The sequence below is a fragment of the Colletotrichum destructivum genome, chromosome 1 (genome assembly GCF_034447905.1).
Source record: "Colletotrichum destructivum chromosome 1, complete sequence".
In the NCBI taxonomy this organism is placed as follows: Eukaryota; Fungi; Ascomycota; class Sordariomycetes; order Glomerellales; family Glomerellaceae; genus Colletotrichum; species Colletotrichum destructivum.
This window is the reverse complement of record NC_085896.1, coordinates 1,590,886-1,612,077: the sequence shown is the minus strand read 5'-3', so window position 1 is coordinate 1,612,077 and position 21,192 is coordinate 1,590,886. Positions and strand designations below refer to the sequence as shown.

Here is a 21,192-nt window from a genome sequence, read left to right as displayed (position 1 = left end):
GTATTCGTATAGTAAGACGATGCTCATCAAATAATCCCTGCCGAGTCCCGACGATTCCTAGACCCTACAAACGCTCCACGTATGCATACGAATACTCACTACGAATACAGAGTATGGATACAACGCCAGTAATTAATCAGTGTAGGTTCTCGTCATCATTCGAACCCCTTGTGCTCACTGCTGGAGCCGCCCACCCAGCCTTAACATGGTCCAAGCGTCCTGTCAAATCGTAAATAAAAACCCTCATTTGGATTGGGAGCTCTCCAGACTCCGCTTCCCACCCCCGGCAAGTCAGGGGGGAAAGCCCCCCAGTACCTGTTATGATTGCTGGCGAGCGAATCGCAAGTCGAGCTGCTCTAGAGGTCCCATTCCGTTCTTTTACGGAAACTGTATACATCGTAGATATGGATACTTCGTACAGGGCAGTGTACGAAGTATTCGTAGGTCGGACCAAGACGACACAACGCCGTCACGACCTTTCGACGACACAGCCTTTTGGAACACGTACCGAAAGAAGACAAAACAAACCTATTTGGGTGAGACATTGGATCGGGCAAGGCGTACGGACGTTGCGCGCAACGTACGCACGCCTTTGGCTTCTCTACGGATCCCACCACATGGGGGTTTTACCCCTTCTTTTTTTCCCTGCTTCTTCAAAGTCGTCTGACGGGCTGGCAATGTTGTGATTTCTTGTCTCCCATCGAGTTGCTCGTCCTCCGATCTGTCGCCGTTTCATTCCCCTTTGCATTCACCTTACGCATGTTTATGTCGTGCATACCCATGGCCCGCTGTCAAACCACTGTCTGTCGATATTCGGGTACTGTCGCGGGGCCCTCACCCTCCCCTCCTCCGTCGTCAGCAGGGATCGAGTCTTTTGTTTCTTTTTCCCTCTTCAAAAATGGGATGATTTGGTAACCTACATGTACAGGATCTCGCCTGCTTGTCTGGGCCCCATCACCCATCACCCACCAGACTACCACCATCTCATTCAGAATTTGGCATCCAGGGGGGGGGAGGTGGGGAGGTGAGGGCCCCGACATTGTCACATCTGCCAGCCAGTCGCATCTCATCGATTCTCTTTTGACAGCAGCCGTTGGATGACACGCACTGCGCCACCCTCCGAACCAGTCGTGAGAAAAAGGAAACATCAGTCTCTGTTTGCTGTTCTGGATGACAGTTGCGAGGTCTTTTTTTTTATTTTTTAAATTCATTAGGTGAAGCTTGTCACAGAACGGATCAGCCAAGAAGCCGGTTTTCTACTTGAATAACACCCCCCCCCCCCCCCCCTCCCCGGTAGACTGTAATGTGTCAACTATGGACGTTTTTGACACCCAGCCAGAGTAATTTGTCATTCTTTGTTCGATCCTAAGGCCATCGTTCTTCGTCTTACCGCGCCTCGGATTGGTCCGTCGAGGCGTTCCCTTGACAAGCCCCAACGAGAACTTAGGAAGGGCACCAGATACACGGGCGCTGATCCTGCGACCCAGCGGGTCCCCAGACGTTCGTCCTTGCCATGCGCTGCTACCCGCGAAACGGCGCTAGGAAGTATCCTGCACTGCTTTTACTATGCGATGTATGCCATATGGATGGGGTCCAAACAGAGGGCCATACTACTCCTCGTTGGTACACACTATAACACATGTTTGCTGCAACATCGGACCAGGCACCACCACCGTGTCCGGCCTCCCTCGCCGGACCGTTGTGTGTGCTGCTCGGCCGATTGTGGGACTGATGTAATCGTGGCTGCTTCCGCTTTCCGTCAAGATGGATGAAATCAAACCTACGTGTGTGCCCCTTCAGATCAGTCACACCCAGAACCTCAAACAACTGAGAATGACGACGGGTAAAACAACAACAGTCCGAAGATGGTTTTTGTTCTTTGTTCACCGTATCTCACTCGTTCAGCTCATATTGAACCAAGACGAGCGAGGGCCACGTCACAACCCTCGTGCAGAAAGAAAGGGGGAAATAACAAGTATCGGCAGTACGGAAGAAACACGGGATCGACTGGCTTGGAGGGAAGGGGCCATCACTCACGGTCCACGGATCTGATGAGCGGCCATCTCGACTGCAGCAACCCAGGAAACCCCTCGACAAGTGCAAGATACGATTCGCCCGGCCTTTGACAAATCATAGGGGGGGGGGGAAGTATGGGTATGCCGGATTCAAGCACGAGAGTATGTGCCTGTTTGTGTTTGTGTCCGTCCGTCCGTCCGTCTGCGGGCCTTCTTCACTACGATGTGTGTCTCTCTCTCTCTCTCACTTTCTCACTTTCTTGTCTGCAACATGCTGAGCGTGTGCCTCTCAGGAACAAAGCATAACGCTGATCGGGATGGATGACGCGATACCCGAGCTTCCGGGTTCATGGGGCGGAGATGGAGAAAGTTGCAGATGGGGACAGGAAATAGGACGGGGGAAAGCATGCGGAAATCCAAAACGTCAAAAAAAAGGTATTTGTACATCGTATTCTCCTTGACATGCCTCGCTCGAGACGAACGGACTACGTGCTGCCTGGCGACTCCCTGCTCCTGCAGGATTTGACGGGTTTGATGGGATGCGCCCTGACAAGCGATCCTCCCGCCCTTTCAACGGAAACATCTGAAAAGACATCAAGAGGTAGGTTTGGAGGGATTACCCCCTCTCTCCTCCATTAAACTTCTCCGCCCCATCACCATTTTGACTCTAGCCCATCCATGCAACAGCCCCCTGGGATGTGAGTATCCTTAGAGCTATCCTCCTCCCCCCAGTCACCCCTTAGGCAAAGGACAAGCAAGAGCGTTGTTCTCGCCTATATCTCCAAACAAATATGCAAGTCTTCTCTCCACGACATACCCGGTAAATAGCAGATAAGAAAGGGGTATGTACGGAAAGATGCGACTATTGGACGGGCGGGCGGGATCGAGCCGTTGGATGGGGAAGAGAGCGAGAGCGAAAGTGAAATATGGAAACATGAGAGAGACAGAAAAGGTACAGCAGAGGCCATGCCTGTATACCATGCCCGATATCCTTTCCCGATCTGGTCGGTGTTTGACAAGAAACAGTACGGTGTATGGCGCGGACACGCTTCCGTTCTCCGAACGTCACCGGTGTTTACCACCACCACCACCCTCCCCTTCCAGTAACCTTTGGTTTGAATCGCCGTGTCATTCAAAACTCGGACAGGAACGCTGAACCTACATCGTACATACACGACCAGATCAGGTCAAACCGAAAGTATGCCGGTGTTTGTGAAATCCTGTCCCTGATCCCAAAACATCAAGTGAAGAAGAATGTGGTGTTGAGAAGTCAGTCTTGATTGCGTTTACCCTCTTCCCACCCCCCTCCCTCGTCGATGGGACGTCTTGACAAGAGAGACAACCAAGTCAGAACACCACGAACAACGAGGCACCGTCGAGACGAACGCCAAGGCCATCACATCACCTTCAGGCAAGTTCCATGTTGCTCATTAGATCAGGCACCACCACATCACAGGTAACTCTCCTTCAAATTTATGCTCGTCGCAGAACCTTGCTAAGGAAACCGCTCCGGCCCCTTTTGGGCGTTTCATCCCCGGACGGACCACCACCGACAGCGACAACGTCCGTCGTCCCGTCTTTTTCTCCGAGTCCGCCGTGGTGACCCTGGCGGTGGTGATGGCCTTGGCCCGGGACCAGGGGGGGGGATGACGGGGAGGAGGGCATGGAAGGGTGATCGCCCGCCTGCTGCGCATCCCTCCTGCTGATCTTGACATACGAGTCGTCCGAAGGCGTCGAGACGGCCGCGCTCGAGTCAAAGTAGGCGGCGTGGCAGCACTCGGCGGCAAGTTTCGACAATCCTGCTGTGGGAGTGTTGGTGGTGGTGGTGGTGTTTGTGTTTGTCTTGTCAGGGGAGGCGGTGGTAGAAGCGGCAACAGATGCGTCAGATGGTCTCCCTTGTCGGATGTGAGAGAGGCCTCTGTCGAGATAGTCAACAAGCGGCGCTTTTGTGTCAAGACCAAAGGCTGTGGTGCTGTCCTTGTCGCCACCTCCGCCTCTATCTCCGCCATCCCCACGTCCAGCAAAGTTTCCCGTCGGTGAGCCGTCCCATCTCGCTGCTTTCGTTTGTCCTGACGTTGCTTCTTCTGGTGCCGCTGTTGATGTCTCGCCTCCGGCGACAGGGGCGACGTGTGGCATGCCGGGAGCGGCCCTACGGCTGCTGCTGCTGCCGCCCTGGACTTCCATGGCTTTGCGGTAGAGGTCTGGGACGCGACGCCGGAATTCGGCTTCAAGGTCTCGTTCATGCTGATTCATGGCTACCCCGCGGTCCGAGCTGGCCGACGGTTTGGGGCTCGATGACGAGCTCACTCTACTCTCACTGTCGATCTGATTCAACAACTCTTCGTACTGGGCTCTTCTCGCCGCGTCACCATCCTCCGAAGATGTCCATGTCTGGTTGCTGTCTCGTAGGAGGGTTTCAGCGTGTGCCCTAGCCTCGTCTGGTACCTTGGACCCAGCGATGGATTCACTGTAGGACACGCTGAACTCCTTGTAGTGACCCTTAAGGACAAAGCAACGGCCGGTCCAGCCCCAGCTCTTGAATTTGCTGTAGAGCACGTCGGCTACTGGGCATTCCCATGGGAGGTCCGCAGCCCGTGCATAGAAAACCATACATGCTGTCGACTGCCATTCACCAAACTTTTGCCTGCTTTCGTGATCCGAGAAGGCGCGCTCGATCATGTCAAATGAGGTTTCTTGGACGAAGCTCAGGGGGGCACGGAAATTGATGGCGCCTCTTATGTGAGATTTTTCGTAGTCACTTGGCGCTCGGAGGTCAATCAATAGTATCCTGTTGGGAGGCAGGACCTCAATGATTCTTTTTAGATGATGCGGCAGTAACATCTGGACCCCTCGTGCTATTCCTGGTGCTGGATCGTTCACCCTGAGCTTCTGGAATTGCTGTGAGACAATGTCCCTTTGTCGTCGATGATGAAACCAGGCCTGTGAGGGTCAGCGACATTTTCTCCCAACCTGAATCTTCAAACCACTTACGTCAACATGCCGTATTTCTATACCCAAATTCGAGGCAACAAAGTTCTTCTGGTCGTCGCTGGGAAGATAATCCTGCCGGTAGTACTGTTGGAGTAGCGTCTCGACATGCTGCGAGAATCTGGGTGGCTCGGGTATATCATGGAAGATAGTCCTACGGGCACTCCTCTGCTGATTGGGTATCATCGTCCTTGAGATCGCCGCCTCAGATGGGGCTTGAGAGGATGAAGCAATTTGGCGCTGGAGTGTTTCCAGCGAACCCAGAGAACTCGCAGAGTGCATCGGCTCGGAGCTGTCGCCAAACGGCGGTGAGGATGGCGACGCTAGAGGTGACCGCGGAACGGTGACCTGTCCATTTGTATGCCTCCTTGAGACTGTGTTGTCTCCTAACGAGGACGATCGTGGGCCCGCTACTTGCTGGCCAATGATGCAACCCGTCTCCGTTGGAGAATAGGTGTACGTGGTGTCGGAAAAGAACGTATTCATCGACGCAGAGTCGGGCTGTGTGCTGTCGGGTACGGCACGGGAGCCTCTGATTGTTGAAAGTTCAATTTTGGTCGCTTCTTTCTGTGTCTTATGGGCCATAAGGTTGTTCGACCTGATGAAGGCTACAAAAGAGGTGGCATGATCTTCAGGGAGGAGGTCCCATATCATCACCGGCATGGAAACCAGAAGAAGTGTAGAGTGACTTTTAAAAACGCCCTGAACCTTGACATATTTGGCCAAGGCTGGGAAATTCGATAGCCACTGTTCCCATGCGTTGAGATCCAGCTGCTGATCATCCTCTAGCGCAAGCGAGATCATGACGTGAGGCGTATCCTCGTTCGGCTCGCTAGATATGGGGGCACCGGGCCCTCGCCCGCCGGTCACCCCCTCGGGCGCTTCACTCCCGTCTGCGGACACCGGGTTTTCCTGCGGAGGCGAGGGCGGTGGTTTCTCAGCAGGTAGGACTCGGGACAACTCGATGCTCGGCGCCTTGTGGTTAGACGTCATCATGAAATGAACAGGAGTCGACCTGGCCTCGAAAAGCTTGCCGTTGATGGTGACGGGACGTGGGTGCTTCAAGCGGGCAAGGACTTCGGCGTGCAGCATCGCTGCGGAAAAGGCGCGGAGGCGCCATTCCTGCATCACCTCGATCAGGGCGTTGGTGAACGAATAGCGACCCGGATCTGGGGCGATAGCATCCCAGCTTGAGGCGGAGATGGTCTCTGTGATACTGTTGCCGTTGGGGAAGGTTGCGCTTGCGGCGCCGGCGCAGCAGTCGAGGAGGATGAGAACGTCGGACGCCGAACGTTCCAGCAGTGTCTGTATCGCTGACCATTGGAGCCAGGGTGAGTCGGGATGCCGTGTTCTAAAGTAGTATGAGAACGAATGTACCACACTACGAGACAGTCGCGACTACTCACGCACACCAAGTGCTCTGCCTGGACTCGTCTATCCTGGCATGCCCACCGTAGTAGACTAGAAAGAGAGTGTCTTGGGCCTCATGATCCTTGATTAACCTCCCCACTTGCATCATGAGCTCCAAGTGTGAGTTCTCTGACGGAATTGGGAAGATTCCCGTGTCAAAGGCATAATCCTCGCGGAGACAACGTTCCAGGTCCTCTAGCTCGGGCAGCACAAAGAGGTCGTCGCAACCCCAATGGAGCAGCAAGGCCTGGACCTTCTTATATCGCTGTGAAGATCTCCCGCGGTTGGGAAATGCCCGGTTTGCGGACTGTGATTTCGTTAGCGAGCGGCTGAAGCGGGATTGACCGATGGTCCGGCACGACGCACATCTTCCAAAGTCTGCGCGAAGCTGTTGAGATGCTTCACATGATAGCTCACGCGGCTGATATCGTGGGTGGCGGTGCGGGGCACATCGCCGGAGCTGGACCCGTACTGGACATGACCAGCTTGTGAGTTTACTTGTACTCTTCTCGACTGGTGTGTCGAGACCCTGGCACCTACAGTCGAGTCTGCGCTGCTCACGCTGTTCCCATCGGCGGGTCGTCGCGACCGAATGGTCACGTACGGCTGGTGGTCGCCCATGTTGTCTGCGGATGTCCCTTGCTTCGCTGACCCTTCCTTCGGAAACTGCAAAGCTCGTCGGTTGTGTCCGCTGGGACTATTGGGATATCGTAAGGGCCTGGCGATGTATTCGGGCGTGGGATAGCGTTGCTACGAAGTGTTGACGGAGTGCATGTCGCGATGAGAGGACGAAACTAGGCGGGATGTAGAAGCCAGAAAGACTGCAGTCTCGGGGACGGCGTCTGATGCATTGTTGAACGATTTGAACGGAGAGTCCCTCGACCTGAGAGAAAGAGAAAGGAAATCGAGGGAAGACGTCGGCAGTGTTCCGTCGGTCTCGGTGGACGGAGGGCAGGTGCGGCATCTCACCCATGATCCATCCCACTTTCGTGCCCACGTCGGTAGCTAAAGCGGTTTAGCGTTGTCGAGGCGCCGGTAACCTAATGAGGTCAAGACGGCGGTATAGGCTTGTGGACCGTGTGAGCTAGCGTCTCTAGTGGGTACGTGCTTTCTTGTTTCTTGTGGCTGATGCTTATCTAAGATAGGCCGGTGTGGCTCAAGCTTTGGAGAGCGGATGAGATCCCTGAGGCCCCTGAGGTTTCTGGGCAAGTCCACTGCGCACTCGAACTTAGCCACTAAAGTGCACTGAAGCTCTAGCCGGAGCTAGACGCTTTCAATACCGAGCGAGGTGTCCTCTGCCACGAGCTGTCCGATATCGTAGACAACAGAACCCACCCAGCACATGCTGCTCACTCACTCACTGATCACTTCAACACCATTCACGTCACCGAAGAGCCCACTCCCGTCGGGGACACTACCTTGTCTGCAATTAATGTTCCCCTCAGTGTCAATCATATTTTTGCCTTGTTCGGATATTAGTTGCCGAAGCCGCTGTTGCGCTGCGTCCGACAACAAATATGCGTCAGCGAATCACCTTCATCCACAAGCCCAGCGACGGAGTGCCGCCAGAGTCTCTCGATATCAGCAACGCCGGTGTCGAGGGTCCCGAAGTCTTGTCAGTCCGGGAGGACAGACTCACTCTGGCGCTGGAGGAGCTGCCATCCGAGCTGTCCCAGCTTCTGGGTGAGAGCCACGAACTGCACATCAGATGGGTCAGTCCCCTGGCCTACGACACCATCGGACCCTTGACATCGAGGGTGTCGCCGGGGTTTCACCTCTTTTATACGCCGAAGAGGGAAGGGGAATGGGATGGGTAAGTTTTGTTTCCTTGTTCTTTAGTCTTTGGAACTCAGTGGAAACGGGAATGTTGACGTGAGTGCAGGGTGAGATTATGTGAGGCGCTCAGGAACACTTTTGGTGGCAGCGGCTGCTTGTCGTCCGAGGTAACGTACCATCATCATCTCGCATTCTGCTGTACGGAATGTTTACTGACGATTCACACAGTCGTTTACAAGCCTTCCCAATGACCGTTTCTCTCACTCTGCCGCGCTCCAATACTACCAGCCTCTAGAGGACCTCACCACGTTCACACAGTACGCAGCGGAGCGGCTCTGCCCGGCATCAGACACGGCCTGCAAATCCCGCGCCGATGAGCTTAAGACGGCGGCGTCCCTCGACATCTCTTACGACACAATCTCGCACGCCCTCAAAGTCACGGCCCAATGGCCCTACGACAAATACCGCGTCTCCGTCGCCTCAATGCCCAACCATCGCACCGAAGTTGGTATCCTCACCACCGACTTCTCCTCGAAGCCCGAACCCCACGAGATCGGAATGGCGGGCGGCCTCACCGTCCTCGGCGAGCATAAGAAGCCATCCCCCGTCCACTTCAACGTGCCCGCCCGCCACCGCCTACACGGGGACGCCCCTTCCCGCCCGAGCTCCTTCTCCGCAAAGTTTCTCGAACCGACGGGCCTGCATCCGACGCTGCAGCTCGCCCTCACCTCGGCCAAGCCGCCCGTCGACGACGCTTACTGCGCCGTCCATGCGCATCTGACCCTCCCCAAGGCCGTCTTCGCCGACCGCTACCAGCTCGCTGACGACCTGTTCCTGAAATCCAAGAACCTCACGGCGCTGCGCTACTCCACCTCTCCGGTCGACCTCGAGGCGCCCGCCTACGCCACGAAGCCGTGGGGCTCGGGCGTCCTACTCGAACTCAAACCGCCTGCGGCCGACAAAGATGGGGAATGGACCGCCGAGGTGCCACTACACTTGCGCTACCTCGAGCCGGCGGCCGGGGGGTACACGGACGTCGAGGTGCCCTACCCGGCCGTGTTCTGGGCCTGCTCGTCCGAGGAGGGCACCAAGTTTCCGAGCAGCCCCTTTGAGAGAGTGAACCTGGGCTACGACGCGTTGTTCGGGCCACGGACAGTGTTCTGGCACGTCGACCCGCGGCCAATCGAGGGCGGCGGCGGCGGTCGGCTGATGAGCACTGTGCGGGCGCCGGTCCTCGAGGCCGGGCAGGCTGATTGGGTTCGGGTCGGGACCGCGGCGGCGGTCGTGGTGGGATTCACGTGGGTTCTGTGGAGGCTCATCGCCACCTACTCTAAGTCGGGGTACGGCAAGAGTGGAGGAACCGACGAGAAGAAGAAGCAGTAATGGTTTGTATGTCACTTGCTTTTGTTGCTGAAGCTACTTGGCATACTATTCGTTGTTGTTCGTCTTGAAATAGGTACCTGTCTATCCATATCTAGGTATTCAAATTAAAGGACGTCTGTCCCCCCTTCCCTACTATCCTGCACAGTGCGCTCCGGTTTTACACGGCCCTGAATGTGGTGGGGCTCCCCTCCCGTGAATTGACGCCGCCGCGAGGAAGACAAGTAGACGCTTCTTAAGTGAACGTCGCCTGATCATCATCATCGTTTCTCAAGCGTCTCTCATCGGTACCTTGCCCTTCTTGGCCCAATCTCAGCCCGAGGTATGTGCTGTTCGTGCTTGTTGCAGCCACTCAGTCCTTTCCACGCACCATGATCTCCTACGTCATCGGCCTCGTGGCGGTCCTCGTCTTCTTCGCCGACCCCGTCGCCCGGTTCTTCTCCCCTTCCGGCGCCGGCGCCGGCGGCCGAGCCCGGATGGTCCGCACGCCCCGGCCGCAGATGAACGAGTCGCTGCTCGCCATAGAGCACCCCAACGCCACCGCCCTCTCGTGTCCGCCCGACGCGTACTCGGTGCGCATCTTCTCCAAGGAACCGCTCGTGTTGTACATTGAGGGTTTTCTCAGCTCCGAGGAGAGGGCACATCTACTCGACATCAGGTACGGCGGCTTCACTTCCGCTTTGTTATTTCCGCTTTCGCTTCCGAACCCGAGAGATGAGCATGCCTCACCAACACACATTCGACTCGTCTCCTCAGTGCCCGGTCCCCCGTGAATGAAAACTGTCACATGCTCACAGACAACCCCTCTAGCGAACCCCTTTTCGAACCCTCGACCATCACTCACGACGGCGCCGGCGTGCAGCGCGACACGTCGATCCGCGATTCCGAGATTGCCATGGTCCCGCGCACCGACGCTGTCCGCTGCATCGAAGCCCGCGCCCGCGCGCTGCAGGGCTGGCGCGAGGAGCTCTGGGTCGAGAGGCTGCGGACGCAGCGCTACTTCAAAGGCGGTCACTACTCATACCACTTCGACTGGAGCGGTAACCGCGGCGGCTGGGGCCGGGTGAGCAGCATGATGGTCTGGGTCGACGCCCGCGGTGGGGACGACGAACGTCCCGGCGAGGGCGGCGGCGAGGGCCTCGTCGGCGGTGGAACCGAGTTTCCGTTGTTAAAGATTCCCGGCGTCAGGAAGAGGTGGTGTCAGTTCGTCGAGTGCGGGGAGAAGGACGAGAAGAAGGGTGCGGAGGAGGAAGGGATGGGTGTTGTGTTCAAGGCTGTGCCTGGGAATGCCGTCTTCTGGGAGAACTTTCGCGCCGATGGAAGCGGTGCTGGGTATGATGAGACGTGGCACGCCGGGCTGCCCGTCAAGAAAGGCGTCAAGGTCGGGCTGAATATTTGGAGCACGGGTCGGATAGACTAGACTGGCCCCTGAACGGTGCCTGTCCTTCAAAGTAGAATCGTTGTGAGGGAAGAGAACATGCTGTATTATAGGTGAACGCTACAATAACGACTCATCTCGTGATGGATATGGGTGTATGATCTTGCTCTCGATCCTTTCGCCGGTTACTGCGCTTACATGCTGCACGATCATCTGAGCCGTCTCGCTGGGCTGCATGTCCGTGGTATCAAGCTCCTTCTCCAAATCCCCTTCGAAACGGAATATCTCCTCAGTCTCGCGAATGGACCGCAAAACCCCCCCATCAGTCAGTTTGGTACCCCGCTCGCTGATGTCGTTTCTACTCTCGAGTCTGCGAAGGTTCTCGCTGAGCCCGCAATGCAGAATGATCGAGATGAACGGCACGCCCCTCATATCGGCCGCCTTCTGGTAGTCTTTCGCGCCCTCGCTTCCCAAGCCGCTCGATTCGCGCGAATCGGTGAAGATGAATGTCGTGCCCCGAAGGGCCTGGTGCGTGGCGATCGTGTGCAGAGCGTGTCGACGAAACCCCGCTCTCAGCTCGTCGTAGCCACGAGACCCGCGGTCCAGCACCGCGGCCACAGGGTCGATGACCAAGTGGTTGTGGAACACCCTGCTCCCTGGGATGAGCTTCGAGACCTCGTTGGCCACGGTGAGCTTGCCGACGCCGGGGAACCCGTTGATGTAGATGAATTCAGGCATTGTAGAGGCATGTGTGGTTTCTATCAGGACGGGTGTAACAATAAGGCTTCTTCTGTGAGGATTGGCCGACAAAACAGTTGGCCTAGAATTTTCTCGACTGTCGAAATGCTTTCTCCGATTCCTGATAGCGAAGTTCTCAAACATGCAAACCTCGAACTTTTCACATGCCGCCAGTTATCGACTCATATCAACCCCCCGAGTGACTCACAAGATCCGAGTTGGGCCTCGACTCATGTGTTTCATTCCTTGGATCTTACATGATAGCAGTAGCGCACACCGAATAGAGCCGACCACCGCCGAACACCAATCTCACGTAGAACAACCGCAGGCGGATGACCTGATGTTCCCATCGCAGTCTAGTCTCATAACGATGCCTTCTGAGCCTAAAGTTAACCATGCTGTATAAAATAAAATAAAAAACCCTACGTTTGCTTTGGACATTCCACCCAATCTCTCTCAAGCAAACAACTCCCAACTCACTTTTACCTCCCTACCACTCGAACCCGTCTGAGTAATGAAAAGAAGCCTGGCGGTAGTATCGGCAAATGTATCTGTGAACCAAAACCCGTCACATACAACGTCACGACCGTTCCCCAGCTTGAACACGTCGCGTTACACGCCGGTCCCTAGATGAAGAGAATGACCCGATAACAGCGCCACTCAGTGTACCACTGGTTCCCTCCTCGCCCTAGCCCGACCAGTCGCTCGGGATTCCAATAGTCTCTTGGTGGGCGCATCCAAGCGCCCTACATTTCCCGCCCGTGGTGATACCGCGAGGCTGTATAGAGTATCACCCACAGCACTACCCCCATGGAGGGAGGGAGGGGTGTATTCTTTACCCCGGTCCCGGGTCGGACAATGCGAGCGCTATCGAACGTCGGCTCCCCGATATTGAATATCATTTACCCCCTGTATCCGCTCGCCCTCTGGACGTTGCTGATGCAAGACGTACGTACATGTTAGGTGCTGCACATTCTCATGAGAAAGAGCCTGGCGATGTGACGAGAAGTATACCGCTTCCCTTCATGACGCTGTTCATCATCAGATTTGTGGTCATCAAAGCCTAGGCAGAAATCAGCTCGAACCGTGAGGAGAGCTTCGTTGGACGAAAGAGAAGTGACAGTTCAATCTGCGGTTCGCTCTTCTATTGCGGTACTGCTTGCGTCACACTATCTAGACCCCAAAAACACTTCCCCAGTATCAAACAGCCCAAGAAAAAGAACAGATGAAGCCCCGAAAACCCATGCTTGCTCCCGTGCCGCTCTCGCCAAGTCCCAGACTTCAATTTTCTCAAGTCTTGGAGCCACTTCCCCTTCTATGCACAAAATCAATCGCAGAGCAAAACCTTGGAAGTGCATGTATGCGTACAAGAACCTCGTACGGCACCAACTTTTTATTTCCCGAATAGTGGACCGGGGCCAGCGAGGGTTCTGTCACCAAGAAAGGTCCACTCTCTATCAAACGCCCGTCATACTCATGCTTAGAGATCATTGCTGAGAGTGGGGGTGCGGCGGAGGGGGCATGATGCTCCCGTCGTGATCAACCTCGACCTCGAATTTAGGGATGTCCTCCGCCTTGAAGTACATGCCCAGGTCGTCCCCTCCGGCCGCTGAGATGGCGTATAAGTCTTTGCCTAGCGCCACGCGCCTGACCTTGGCGCCCAACCCCCACAGCCGTCCAGGTGTCATGTCCTGCGGAATCACGTTCTCGAACGTCTGCCAGTGGGACCGCACATGGGCGAGCGCAGTCCGCTGAAGCGCGCGGTGACTCGCCACGCAGGTCTCGATGACCTTTTTCTCGCCATGGCCGCGCCACTTAATGATGAGGCGGACGGGTTTGGACGGCGCCGCAGGAGCGGCTGGAGTTACGGGCGCGGTGGATGCGGCGAGGCCCTGAGAGGGTTGCGGGCGCATGCCGGGTGGAAAGCTAGGGCGTGGAGGCTGCGGCGGTCCGGCTGCAACACCGGGGGGATAGACGCGGGCCGGGGGGCCTCTCCATCCCGGAGGAGGAGGGGGAGGGTGCGAGACTACTCCGGGTGGCGTGGGAATGTAGGATGGACGCGGAATAGGGGCGACAGCGGCGCGGTGCCTCCGGAGAGAGATTTCAGGACCAGAGTCGCTGTCTATCTCTTCTTCCTCAGATGAGGAGGAATCATGGTGCTTGAACTGTCTCTTCGTCTTGCGCTTGGTCTTACGGTGGGAGGAGCCTTTGGTCTTCTTCGCCCTTCTCCTGCTGTTGTCGCCATCACTGTCGTCGGAGACGGCAGATACAGACAGTATGTCGGATACTTCGACGGTAGATGCCTCGCTGTTGGAAGAGTCGGACTCATCATCCTCGTGGCTGCCAGAGACGGACTTCACCCCGCGGGGGAAGGCGAAGCCATTGGCATCGATAAATTGGTACACCTCCTGGGAAGATTTTGTATGCAGATTCTCAAAGGCGTCCTCGAGATCGCGACCTGTTGCTGAAAGAATCTCCTGGCGCTTACCACGGTGGACCTTGACGGCATAAATGGTGTAAGACTTGTTTGGGTGGCGTGAAGTATAGACGTCGATGAGGGCGCTGCGCCCTGAGATCAGGCGGAGGTTATCTAGATTACCCGTGTAAGTCATTATGCAGCTACTCGAAGCGGTAGAAAGCAGGTGGATGGATATATTACCTATTATCTGCTCGCGCCACACAAGGCAGAGCGGATTGGGGGCCATTGTCGGAAGTATGGTGCGTTTTGACAACGCTGAATCTTCGGGTATATCGTTCAACGAAACGAGCATGTGCAAGAACACAAGATGGAACTTGATGGCTTGGGAGAGTTTAGATTTCGGGGGGACAGGAAGAGAGGCAAGGCCAAGGGGACTTCTTATACACTCGCGGCAACATCACCGTGGGTCACTGTCGTCGCCGTCGTTGTTTAGGTAACCCACGAATTGGGCATTTTGGAGCGGCTGGATGGGCATGGAAAGTGAGGCGAAACGAAGGCGGACGGACATTAATGCCAAACGGGACAAAAGTGTGCTGGTCTTGGACTGGATGTACCGAGTCCGGGGAGCAAGGAAGAGAAAGAGAGACAAAGAGAGAGACAAAGATAGTCAGCATAGGAAGGGAAAAGGCAAACAGTAGATACAAGGCCGAGCAACGGGGCCAGGGGGGCTTCAGCTTTTCCCGCCCCTTGGACAGTCGGGTAGGTAGTATCAGATGCCCGGGGTGAAATGCCCATGCGAGGAATGCCCTGTCAACGGAGAGCCAAGCGTCCACTAGGAAGACTGGCGAGGGGCGATCAGAGGAAGAAGAAAAGAGATGGCATCCGTACACGCGAGAGCTTCTTTTCGGGACCGTGTTATTGAAAACAGACAAGCCACTGGCTGGAAGGAGGGGACGCGGGATGATCACCCAGAGAGCGAGTGGTGCACATCATTAGTGGCAGGTTGATTTTGATGCCTACCTATTGCTAGGGCAGGTCGCACATATCGTCTGTGGGCTCGTAGATGTCTCGTTGGGTCTCAGTTTAAAGCCTGTCTTTTCTTCTTCACTCGCGACTTCAACGCCCCCGCCCCTCGGACTCCCTGCATATCCCGTCTGCCGATGATGTATGGTCTGGTCCCTATGATCGATCGTCTTGCAAAGGGCAATGTGCAATTTTCTATCTTTCTCTCTCTCTCTTTCTCGCGCGCGTCTTCACCGATGCGGCTCACGACGTGGATCCCCTCCCGTAAATGACCGCGATGGCGGACGGGTCGGTTGGACGAGATGCGCCCGCTTGTTGCCCAAGAGTAAGGTTAGGGTGTAATGAGATAGTAAGTAAGCTGATCGGGTTCACGCCATGGATAGGATTCGCTGGCACGAGTAGTGCGGGCGACGAGATGGCATGGGATTCCACTTGGTGTTCCGTGTCTTACACAAAGCCCGACCACGCAACGACTATTCTTCGTCGTGTCGTGTCCGGGTTCGTGAGCCTCTTGATACTGAACATTCGTCCAACATGCTCCGACAACAAACACAGCAACGGTCGATCTGGGCGTTGGGTTGCCCTACGTCTATTCGCTCTGCCCGCCCTGCTGCCTCAGCTCTACCACCCCTGTCATCATCATCGTTGGGCCTCTGCGCAACAACACCCCAAGTGGTCTGGCGTGCCAGAAGTCGTCTCCCGGTAGATTAAAAAAAAGTCAGCCTGAGACAGAAGACTGATTGACGCTTGGATGATCCGTTGCAGAAGGGAGGTAATTAGGGGCGGCAGGGAACCGTGGTCTTGCAATGCTAGGACGGGAGGTGACCATGGCAAAGGTCTGGGGAAGGAAGAAAACAAACCAAAAAGAAAGCGTGGAATATATGAGCCGAACAGCATCTGATGCTGGTTTGCCACGCCTACCCCCGATGTCTTTCGGCTTCGTCTGATTAAGGCGGTGTTGCGAGAGGGAGACTGCCCCGTCTCCTTGTCCTACCCCCTGTCGCGAACCATTGGACCATGCAAAACAGACTGTCGCTCGTGGGGCCAGCATGAAGCGGTCTGTGAGTGAAATGTACTCTGTACGTACGGAATCACTACAATGCCACAATGTAGGTATACCCACTGCATATGCCGTCATGTACAGGCACAGAGGTCGACGGCGCACCATGCGCGTGGCATGGAAAACGCGGGAGAAGCATCCTTCCTGCCATGCCTTTTTCCTCTTGTTCTCGACAACTCCTGGCAAAGCAAGGGAAGGCAATGCCGCACGCAAGCGTCGCCCACGAGGACAGAGCAGAGCAGAACACATCAGACGGCCGTGGCCGTGACGGGCTCGACCGTCGGGTGCGACTGGAGACCACCATGCCCGAAGCTCACCGAGACGTAGTCGTGGGACCCCGTAACCTGTTTTCCGGTGACATGAGGCGCCCATTGTCCTGCATCTCTCAGTCAGTTGGCACTCGGCAGCTCCTCTCATCGTTAAAGCAAAACGCCGGCCATACGTGGGCTCCTTGGGCATGGCTTTGATGATTGATACATGGCACCAGTCGTTGAGGACGCAGCCAATCCATGTTATCTGATAGGTAGGCAAGGAGGGAGGAAGTGAGGCTGGTGGCGTCAATGGGTGGGTTGATTGGCTCCTAGTAGTGAAGATCCGGCCTGAATCTTGGCTACACTGCTTACACAATCACACCGATCCTATGGCCTGCCTCATTGAGTAGCCATCTGGATAATCCACATCGTGAAGGAAGAAGAAAAAATACGCTTCAACCTCGTCATACTTCGAGGCTGTTGTGGACCGTTGGTTTGTCGACCCTGTCCCGGGCCGTAGTACTAGCAGAGTAGGACCAACATAGTTGCGAGCTGTACGTTGCCCGAACCAGATGCTCTCGTCGCCTCGATCCAACATCAAACCAAGTCATGGGGACGGTTGCGTACGCTCAGTATCCGAAACAATCGTGCGTGCTTCTCCGTTCTTCTCATGTTGCTGCCCTCCCTGTGCCTGCTCTCAAGCCGAGTGGACATCTGAACCTTGACAGGCGTTTGCTCCGTCGTCGTTCCATTGCTCGGCTGTCGATGTGACGAACTCCAGTCACGTCCGCTCTTGGGCACCAACTGTGAGACTGAGGCTAAATTCAACAAATCACATGGTATCCTGTCGTCCAAACCCCCACCAATCTGCCACGCACAAAAAGAACCCATGCTGCTGCGCTACGTCTGGAGTCGCTCCAGTCGCGAGCTTACAGCCTCGACCAGGGCCGTCTCGCGCGAGAGGAGAGACATGACCTGCTGCAACTTGGCCTTGCGGATCTCTGTTGGGATCTTGAGATCCGATACCGTCGACGACGGCGAATCCCTGCCGTCCTGGCCGCCCTCACTTTGTTTCTGTATCCGTTCCACCTCTCCCACCAATTCGTCCCGTAGTCTTTGCACGTCCTCCAAACGTTTCTTTAGCTGCTTCTGTTGCCTTGCTCCCGGCCCGTCCTCCGTCAACGATCCTAGCACGCTGGCCTCCATGCTCTTGACCTCCTCGACGAAAGCCTTTTCCTTGGCGCTGAGTTCCCTGGTTGCAGCCTTGCCGACGTACTTGCGCACGCCTTCCAACCTCTTGTTGAGCCGCCGTTGCCGCTCCTGCGCCTCGGAAATCCGCCTCTCGAATCGGACATCGTCGCTTTCCCCCTCACCGTCCTTGTCGTTGCCCGCGATCTTATCGATCTTCTCCTTGACTTCGTTGGCCTTCTTGATCTGCTCCCTCAGCTCCTCTTGAAGGGTGGCGCAGCGGCGGAATATTTCTGCCACGGCCGTACCAAGGCGGTAAGTGTCCTCTCCCAGTATGCGGTGGGCGTCTGTGAGAATCTGGAGCGTGACCGGTGACAGCCGAATTTCCTGATTCAGAATGGTCTTATGGCGGGAGCTGCGGAGCCTGTTGATCAGCTCCGGGAGGTCTGACTGCTGCTCAAAAACGTGCGACGGCTGGAAAGCTGGACGAGGCTCGTAAAAGTCCAGGGGCTCCATGGTGGCAGGTTTCTCCTCGTAGGGCGTCTCGTGTCGGATGGGCGAGAAGTCGTCCTCGGGCGTGTCGAACGTCAAGGCGATCGGTTCGTACGGGGTCGCCGAAAGGAGGAAGTATCCCAAATCCGGGTCGCGGATCGCCGCGGCGGCGGCGAGCGGCATGTTGACATCGCCCGAAGAATGTGTGTACAGTCTTTCGCGGATAGAGTTCTGCCCATTGGCGAGGAGACCGAGACGGAAGTCAGAGCCAGCCTCCGACTCGCCCGAGAGCTCGCCCTCAAGGCGGAAGACCCAAGGGGAAAGCGAGAGGAAGGTGATGCCAACGTAAGATGTGACGAAAAGTGAGTAGCGTGACATGACATCCGACGAAAAAGTCGGCCATGCGTCGTTGCTCATTTCAGGCCCAGACATGGTGTCGATGCACTGGAACGTCAACAAAGACGGCGGGTCGGCGGCCGACATGAGACGTCCAAGCTTGGATTTGTTTCGGGGCGGGAGCCACTGTGCTTCGACACCCTCCAAATCCAGGTAAACGCGGACCTGGCCGGTAGTGGACAGCAGGCAGATGATGGATAGCGAAAGGCCCTCATGATCACCGTCGTCGAATTCAAGGTCTTCGTCCTCACCCATCATCAGGTCGTCCGTGTCGACCTTCTTGCCGACAATCATGATGTCCGTCAGCAGTCCATCACCGGCGTCCTCGCTTTCGGGATCGGCGTCAAACTCGAACGGTCCTTGGAGCCTTGGGACGACTCCCGGCCGAAGGGGGCGTGTGTACACTTCGACCGTCTCCTCGCCCGGCGCTGTGTCGAGTATCTGAGGCTCTTGGGAATCGAGATCGCCCATCCACTCGAGTTGCTGCTGAGCGAGGAGCTTATCCTTCTCAGACACGGCGGGGTCGTCTTCCAAGGCAGCCACCTTGGAGACGATGGAAACAGACAGGGACGGAATCAGGGTTGGAGGCGGCGCCCACTTTTGGGGCAGCAGAGGGCTCAGTGCATAGACGTCGCCTTCTCTCATGGCGACCCAGAGAGTCATGGGACTCCATCCGCCTGAGCCTCGGCCCGCAAAACACGCCGAGGCGACCTGCATCTCCAGAGAATATTGCGAAAAGCTAGCGTTCGTGGCAGCTGTCGATGCCGTGAAGTCTTGGTCCAGTGTTGTGCCATCCACCAGTTTCTTGAGGTCGATTGACAACGTGGGGGAGTCAAACGACCACCGGTCCGTCAGAGACAGCTCCCATACGCGCACAAGGGCATCCGTCGTGATGGTGACCAAGCAAGAGCCCTTGACGCCGAGAGGATGCCAGACAGCCGAGGCAACCGATGATCGCGAAGTGACGTGGGTTGTTGGTCCCAGTGTCCAGATCTTGGGTCGCAGTGGCCCGGTGTCCTCGGCCGTGAGATGCGAAGAGTCAGGAACCACGCAAATGTGGACGGTATGCGTCGTCAAAATCGCAAGGTAGTCCGAGTTTGGGGAGATGACGAGCTGGCGAATGTCGTCCGCGACAGGGGTTTTGATTGTCTGCGAAAACGGTTAGTGGCCTCCATCTACACGACTCCTGAACGATACGACGAATACCCGGTAGCCCTGAGCCGTAGTTGCCTCCTCCGTAGAGGGGATCATTTCGTCGTCGAAGCCATCTGACGAGTCTTCCCGCTTGACGCGGCTGCCCATGCGACGGTGCGCATGCTTCGTTGACCACTTTTCTTTCAGGTATGCCAAGTCGCCCCATCGTAACTCCTTGCCAACGGCAATAAACACCTCGGTGCCTCGTCTCGCAATGGTCCGTCTCGGCCCGGGTGTCTTCTTCTTCTTGGACGCGTAGGGCGATGGTGCGCTCATCGCTTTGGAGGCAGCATCGTTCGAGGGCGCGAACAAGCTACGGCCGGGGCCATGGGACAGCCACGGAGCTGAGTAGCTTTTGACCTTGGGCATTGCGTCCCTGTCTGGCCTGGAGTTTATGATGTCGGGAATTCTTTGCCCGTTTTCGAAGCTTCAGAAGTGTTCAGCTGTTACAATCGAGCTCGAGGGTTATTCGTTGATTTTTTTCCTTCGAGGCAATGGCCAAAAGTGAGATGATGCTAGAATTGTTTCCGGTCTAAAAACGCGGTTGCTGCTGGCAGCCAGCCACACCGAGACCCACCTCGAGCTTCCCGACGGTGCACCAATCAGAGCAGTCGGGCAAGTGTGTAAGTTACCTGTGCCGGCAGCCTGAAAGCCTGGAAGCCGGGACTGGTCCATCATCAATATCTCAACGACGTTTAAAGAGTATCTGGGTTTGACATACGAGGTGCAAATCCAGCGCAAAACGAACGGGTTTGGATGTTCCGTTCTATTGATGGGCCTGCTTTCCCGTGTGTTGCTCTCGTTGATGGCGCTGAGGACCACCGTTGTACGTCTGCTGGCTGACTCGTCTCAGGCTGGTCGTCGGAGTCAAAGCGGTTTTTTTTATCCTGTAAAAAATAGTCCCCGGTATCTATGCTCCATTCATACTGTTTTATGATAAGATGTCTCCCGACCAGACCCGTTACAGAGATCGAATACCGGCGGGAGAAGTTACCATAGGCACTCAAGGGTGTTGCAAACATCACACTTCCTTGCAAGTAAACTGTCCACGATAGCAGAGCATCTTCCCTTCACTTGAAATAACACTCCGTACTGGCCTGTACTTTCCTTACTTGGCGGTCTACTAGTGACCGGCTGACTTGCATTCGAGGGGCGGCAAGATAATCATTCGGCCTGGCCAGTAGCAGAAAGCAGATAAGACTGAGATTAAAGAAAGGAAGGAAAGTACCCTACAATACCATTTCGAAGACATTTCAATTGAAACCCAATTGCAAAGCAGGATGGAAAAAAGACCGAGGGACCTCGATGTTTTGGCGAAACACCCCCTCCCTTAATCCGTGTCTAAGGTGCACCAAGAGGCCCCCGAAATAGAGGTGGCTTCACAATGATTTGCTCGTGGGATGTATGTTCTAATATTTGAAATCATGCGATAAAATGCTATGATTATGAGGAAGCTCATTGCGAGACTCAAGCCTGGTGCTGTC

General features: G+C 55.8%; 6 protein-coding genes across 6 annotated transcripts; 2 read left to right on the top strand and 4 right to left on the bottom strand.

The window, feature by feature from the left end:
• Window positions 1-2,667: 2,667 nt before the first annotated feature.
• Window positions 2,668-7,400, bottom strand: CDEST_00505 (Putative Homeobox domain, Rhodanese-like domain, Homeobox-like domain superfamily protein). The gene is made up of 4 exons (XM_062916664.1): window positions 6,780-7,400; window positions 6,410-6,720; window positions 5,007-6,354; window positions 2,668-4,955 (listed from the first exon to the last, which is right to left on the bottom strand). The coding sequence occupies exons 1-4, from the start codon at window positions 7,032-7,034 to the stop codon at window positions 3,489-3,491; spliced, it is 3,381 nt and encodes a 1,126-aa protein (XP_062772715.1). The 5' UTR covers window positions 7,035-7,400; the 3' UTR covers window positions 2,668-3,488.
• Window positions 7,401-7,645: 245 nt separating this feature from the next.
• CDEST_00504 (Putative glycosylphosphatidylinositol-mannosyltransferase I, PIG-X/PBN1) lies at window positions 7,646-9,690 on the top strand. Its single transcript, XM_062916663.1, has 3 exons — window positions 7,646-8,226; window positions 8,296-8,356; window positions 8,418-9,690. The coding sequence occupies exons 1-3, from the start codon at window positions 7,931-7,933 to the stop codon at window positions 9,570-9,572; spliced, it is 1,512 nt and encodes a 503-aa protein (XP_062772714.1). The 5' UTR covers window positions 7,646-7,930; the 3' UTR covers window positions 9,573-9,690.
• A 119-nt stretch (window positions 9,691-9,809) lies between these two features.
• Window positions 9,810-11,065, top strand: CDEST_00503 (Putative prolyl 4-hydroxylase, alpha subunit). The gene is made up of 2 exons (XM_062916662.1): window positions 9,810-10,227; window positions 10,380-11,065. The coding sequence occupies exons 1-2, from the start codon at window positions 9,941-9,943 to the stop codon at window positions 10,987-10,989; spliced, it is 897 nt and encodes a 298-aa protein (XP_062772713.1). The 5' UTR covers window positions 9,810-9,940; the 3' UTR covers window positions 10,990-11,065.
• Window positions 11,066-11,067: 2 nt separating this feature from the next.
• CDEST_00502 (Putative P-loop containing nucleoside triphosphate hydrolase) lies at window positions 11,068-11,685 on the bottom strand (the record flags this gene model as incomplete). Its single annotated transcript, XM_062916661.1, has 1 exon — window positions 11,068-11,685. One exon carries the CDS (start codon window positions 11,683-11,685, stop codon window positions 11,068-11,070), a length of 618 nt encoding a protein of 205 aa, XP_062772712.1.
• Window positions 11,686-13,087: 1,402 nt separating this feature from the next.
• Window positions 13,088-14,456, bottom strand: CDEST_00501 (uncharacterized protein; the record flags this gene model as incomplete). The annotated part of the gene is made up of 1 exon (XM_062916660.1): window positions 13,088-14,456. One exon carries the CDS (start codon window positions 14,454-14,456, stop codon window positions 13,173-13,175), a length of 1,284 nt encoding a protein of 427 aa, XP_062772711.1. The 3' UTR covers window positions 13,088-13,172.
• A 1,927-nt stretch (window positions 14,457-16,383) lies between these two features.
• On the bottom strand, window positions 16,384-20,625 carry CDEST_00500 (Putative nucleoporin NUP88/NUP82). The gene is made up of 3 exons (XM_062916659.1): window positions 20,430-20,625; window positions 19,721-20,374; window positions 16,384-19,663 (listed from the first exon to the last, which is right to left on the bottom strand). The coding sequence occupies exons 2-3, from the start codon at window positions 20,075-20,077 to the stop codon at window positions 17,339-17,341; spliced, it is 2,682 nt and encodes an 893-aa protein (XP_062772710.1). The 5' UTR covers window positions 20,078-20,374; window positions 20,430-20,625; the 3' UTR covers window positions 16,384-17,338.
• Window positions 20,626-21,192: the final 567 nt, after the last annotated feature.

What these genes read in the sequence shown, in the direction of transcription:
- CDEST_00505 (XM_062916664.1), bottom strand. Translation starts at nt 7,034, where the DNA reads ATGGGCGACCACCAGCCGTACGTGACCATTCGGTCGCGACGACCCGCC. An exon ending in AGGCAGAGCACTTGGTGTGC is followed by an intron (nt 6,355 to 6,409) that starts GTGAGTAGTCGC and finishes ATACTACTTTAG; the next exon opens with AACACGGCATCCCGACTCAC. An exon ending in TAGAAATACGGCATGTTGAC is followed by an intron (nt 4,956 to 5,006) that starts GTAAGTGGTTTG and finishes TGACCCTCACAG; the next exon opens with GCCTGGTTTCATCATCGACG.
- CDEST_00504 (XM_062916663.1), top strand. Translation starts at nt 7,931, where the DNA reads ATGCGTCAGCGAATCACCTTCATCCACAAGCCCAGCGACGGAGTGCCG. An exon ending in AGGGAAGGGGAATGGGATGG is followed by an intron (nt 8,227 to 8,295) that starts GTAAGTTTTGTT and finishes ACGTGAGTGCAG; the next exon opens with GGTGAGATTATGTGAGGCGC. An exon ending in GCGGCTGCTTGTCGTCCGAG is followed by an intron (nt 8,357 to 8,417) that starts GTAACGTACCAT and finishes CGATTCACACAG; the next exon opens with TCGTTTACAAGCCTTCCCAA.
- CDEST_00503 (XM_062916662.1), top strand. Translation starts at nt 9,941, where the DNA reads ATGATCTCCTACGTCATCGGCCTCGTGGCGGTCCTCGTCTTCTTCGCC. An exon ending in GCACATCTACTCGACATCAG is followed by an intron (nt 10,228 to 10,379) that starts GTACGGCGGCTT and finishes CAACCCCTCTAG; the next exon opens with CGAACCCCTTTTCGAACCCT.
- CDEST_00500 (XM_062916659.1), bottom strand. Translation starts at nt 20,077, where the DNA reads ATGCCCAAGGTCAAAAGCTACTCAGCTCCGTGGCTGTCCCATGGCCCC. An exon ending in CTACGGCTCAGGGCTACCGG is followed by an intron (nt 19,664 to 19,720) that starts GTATTCGTCGTA and finishes CCGTTTTCGCAG; the next exon opens with ACAATCAAAACCCCTGTCGC.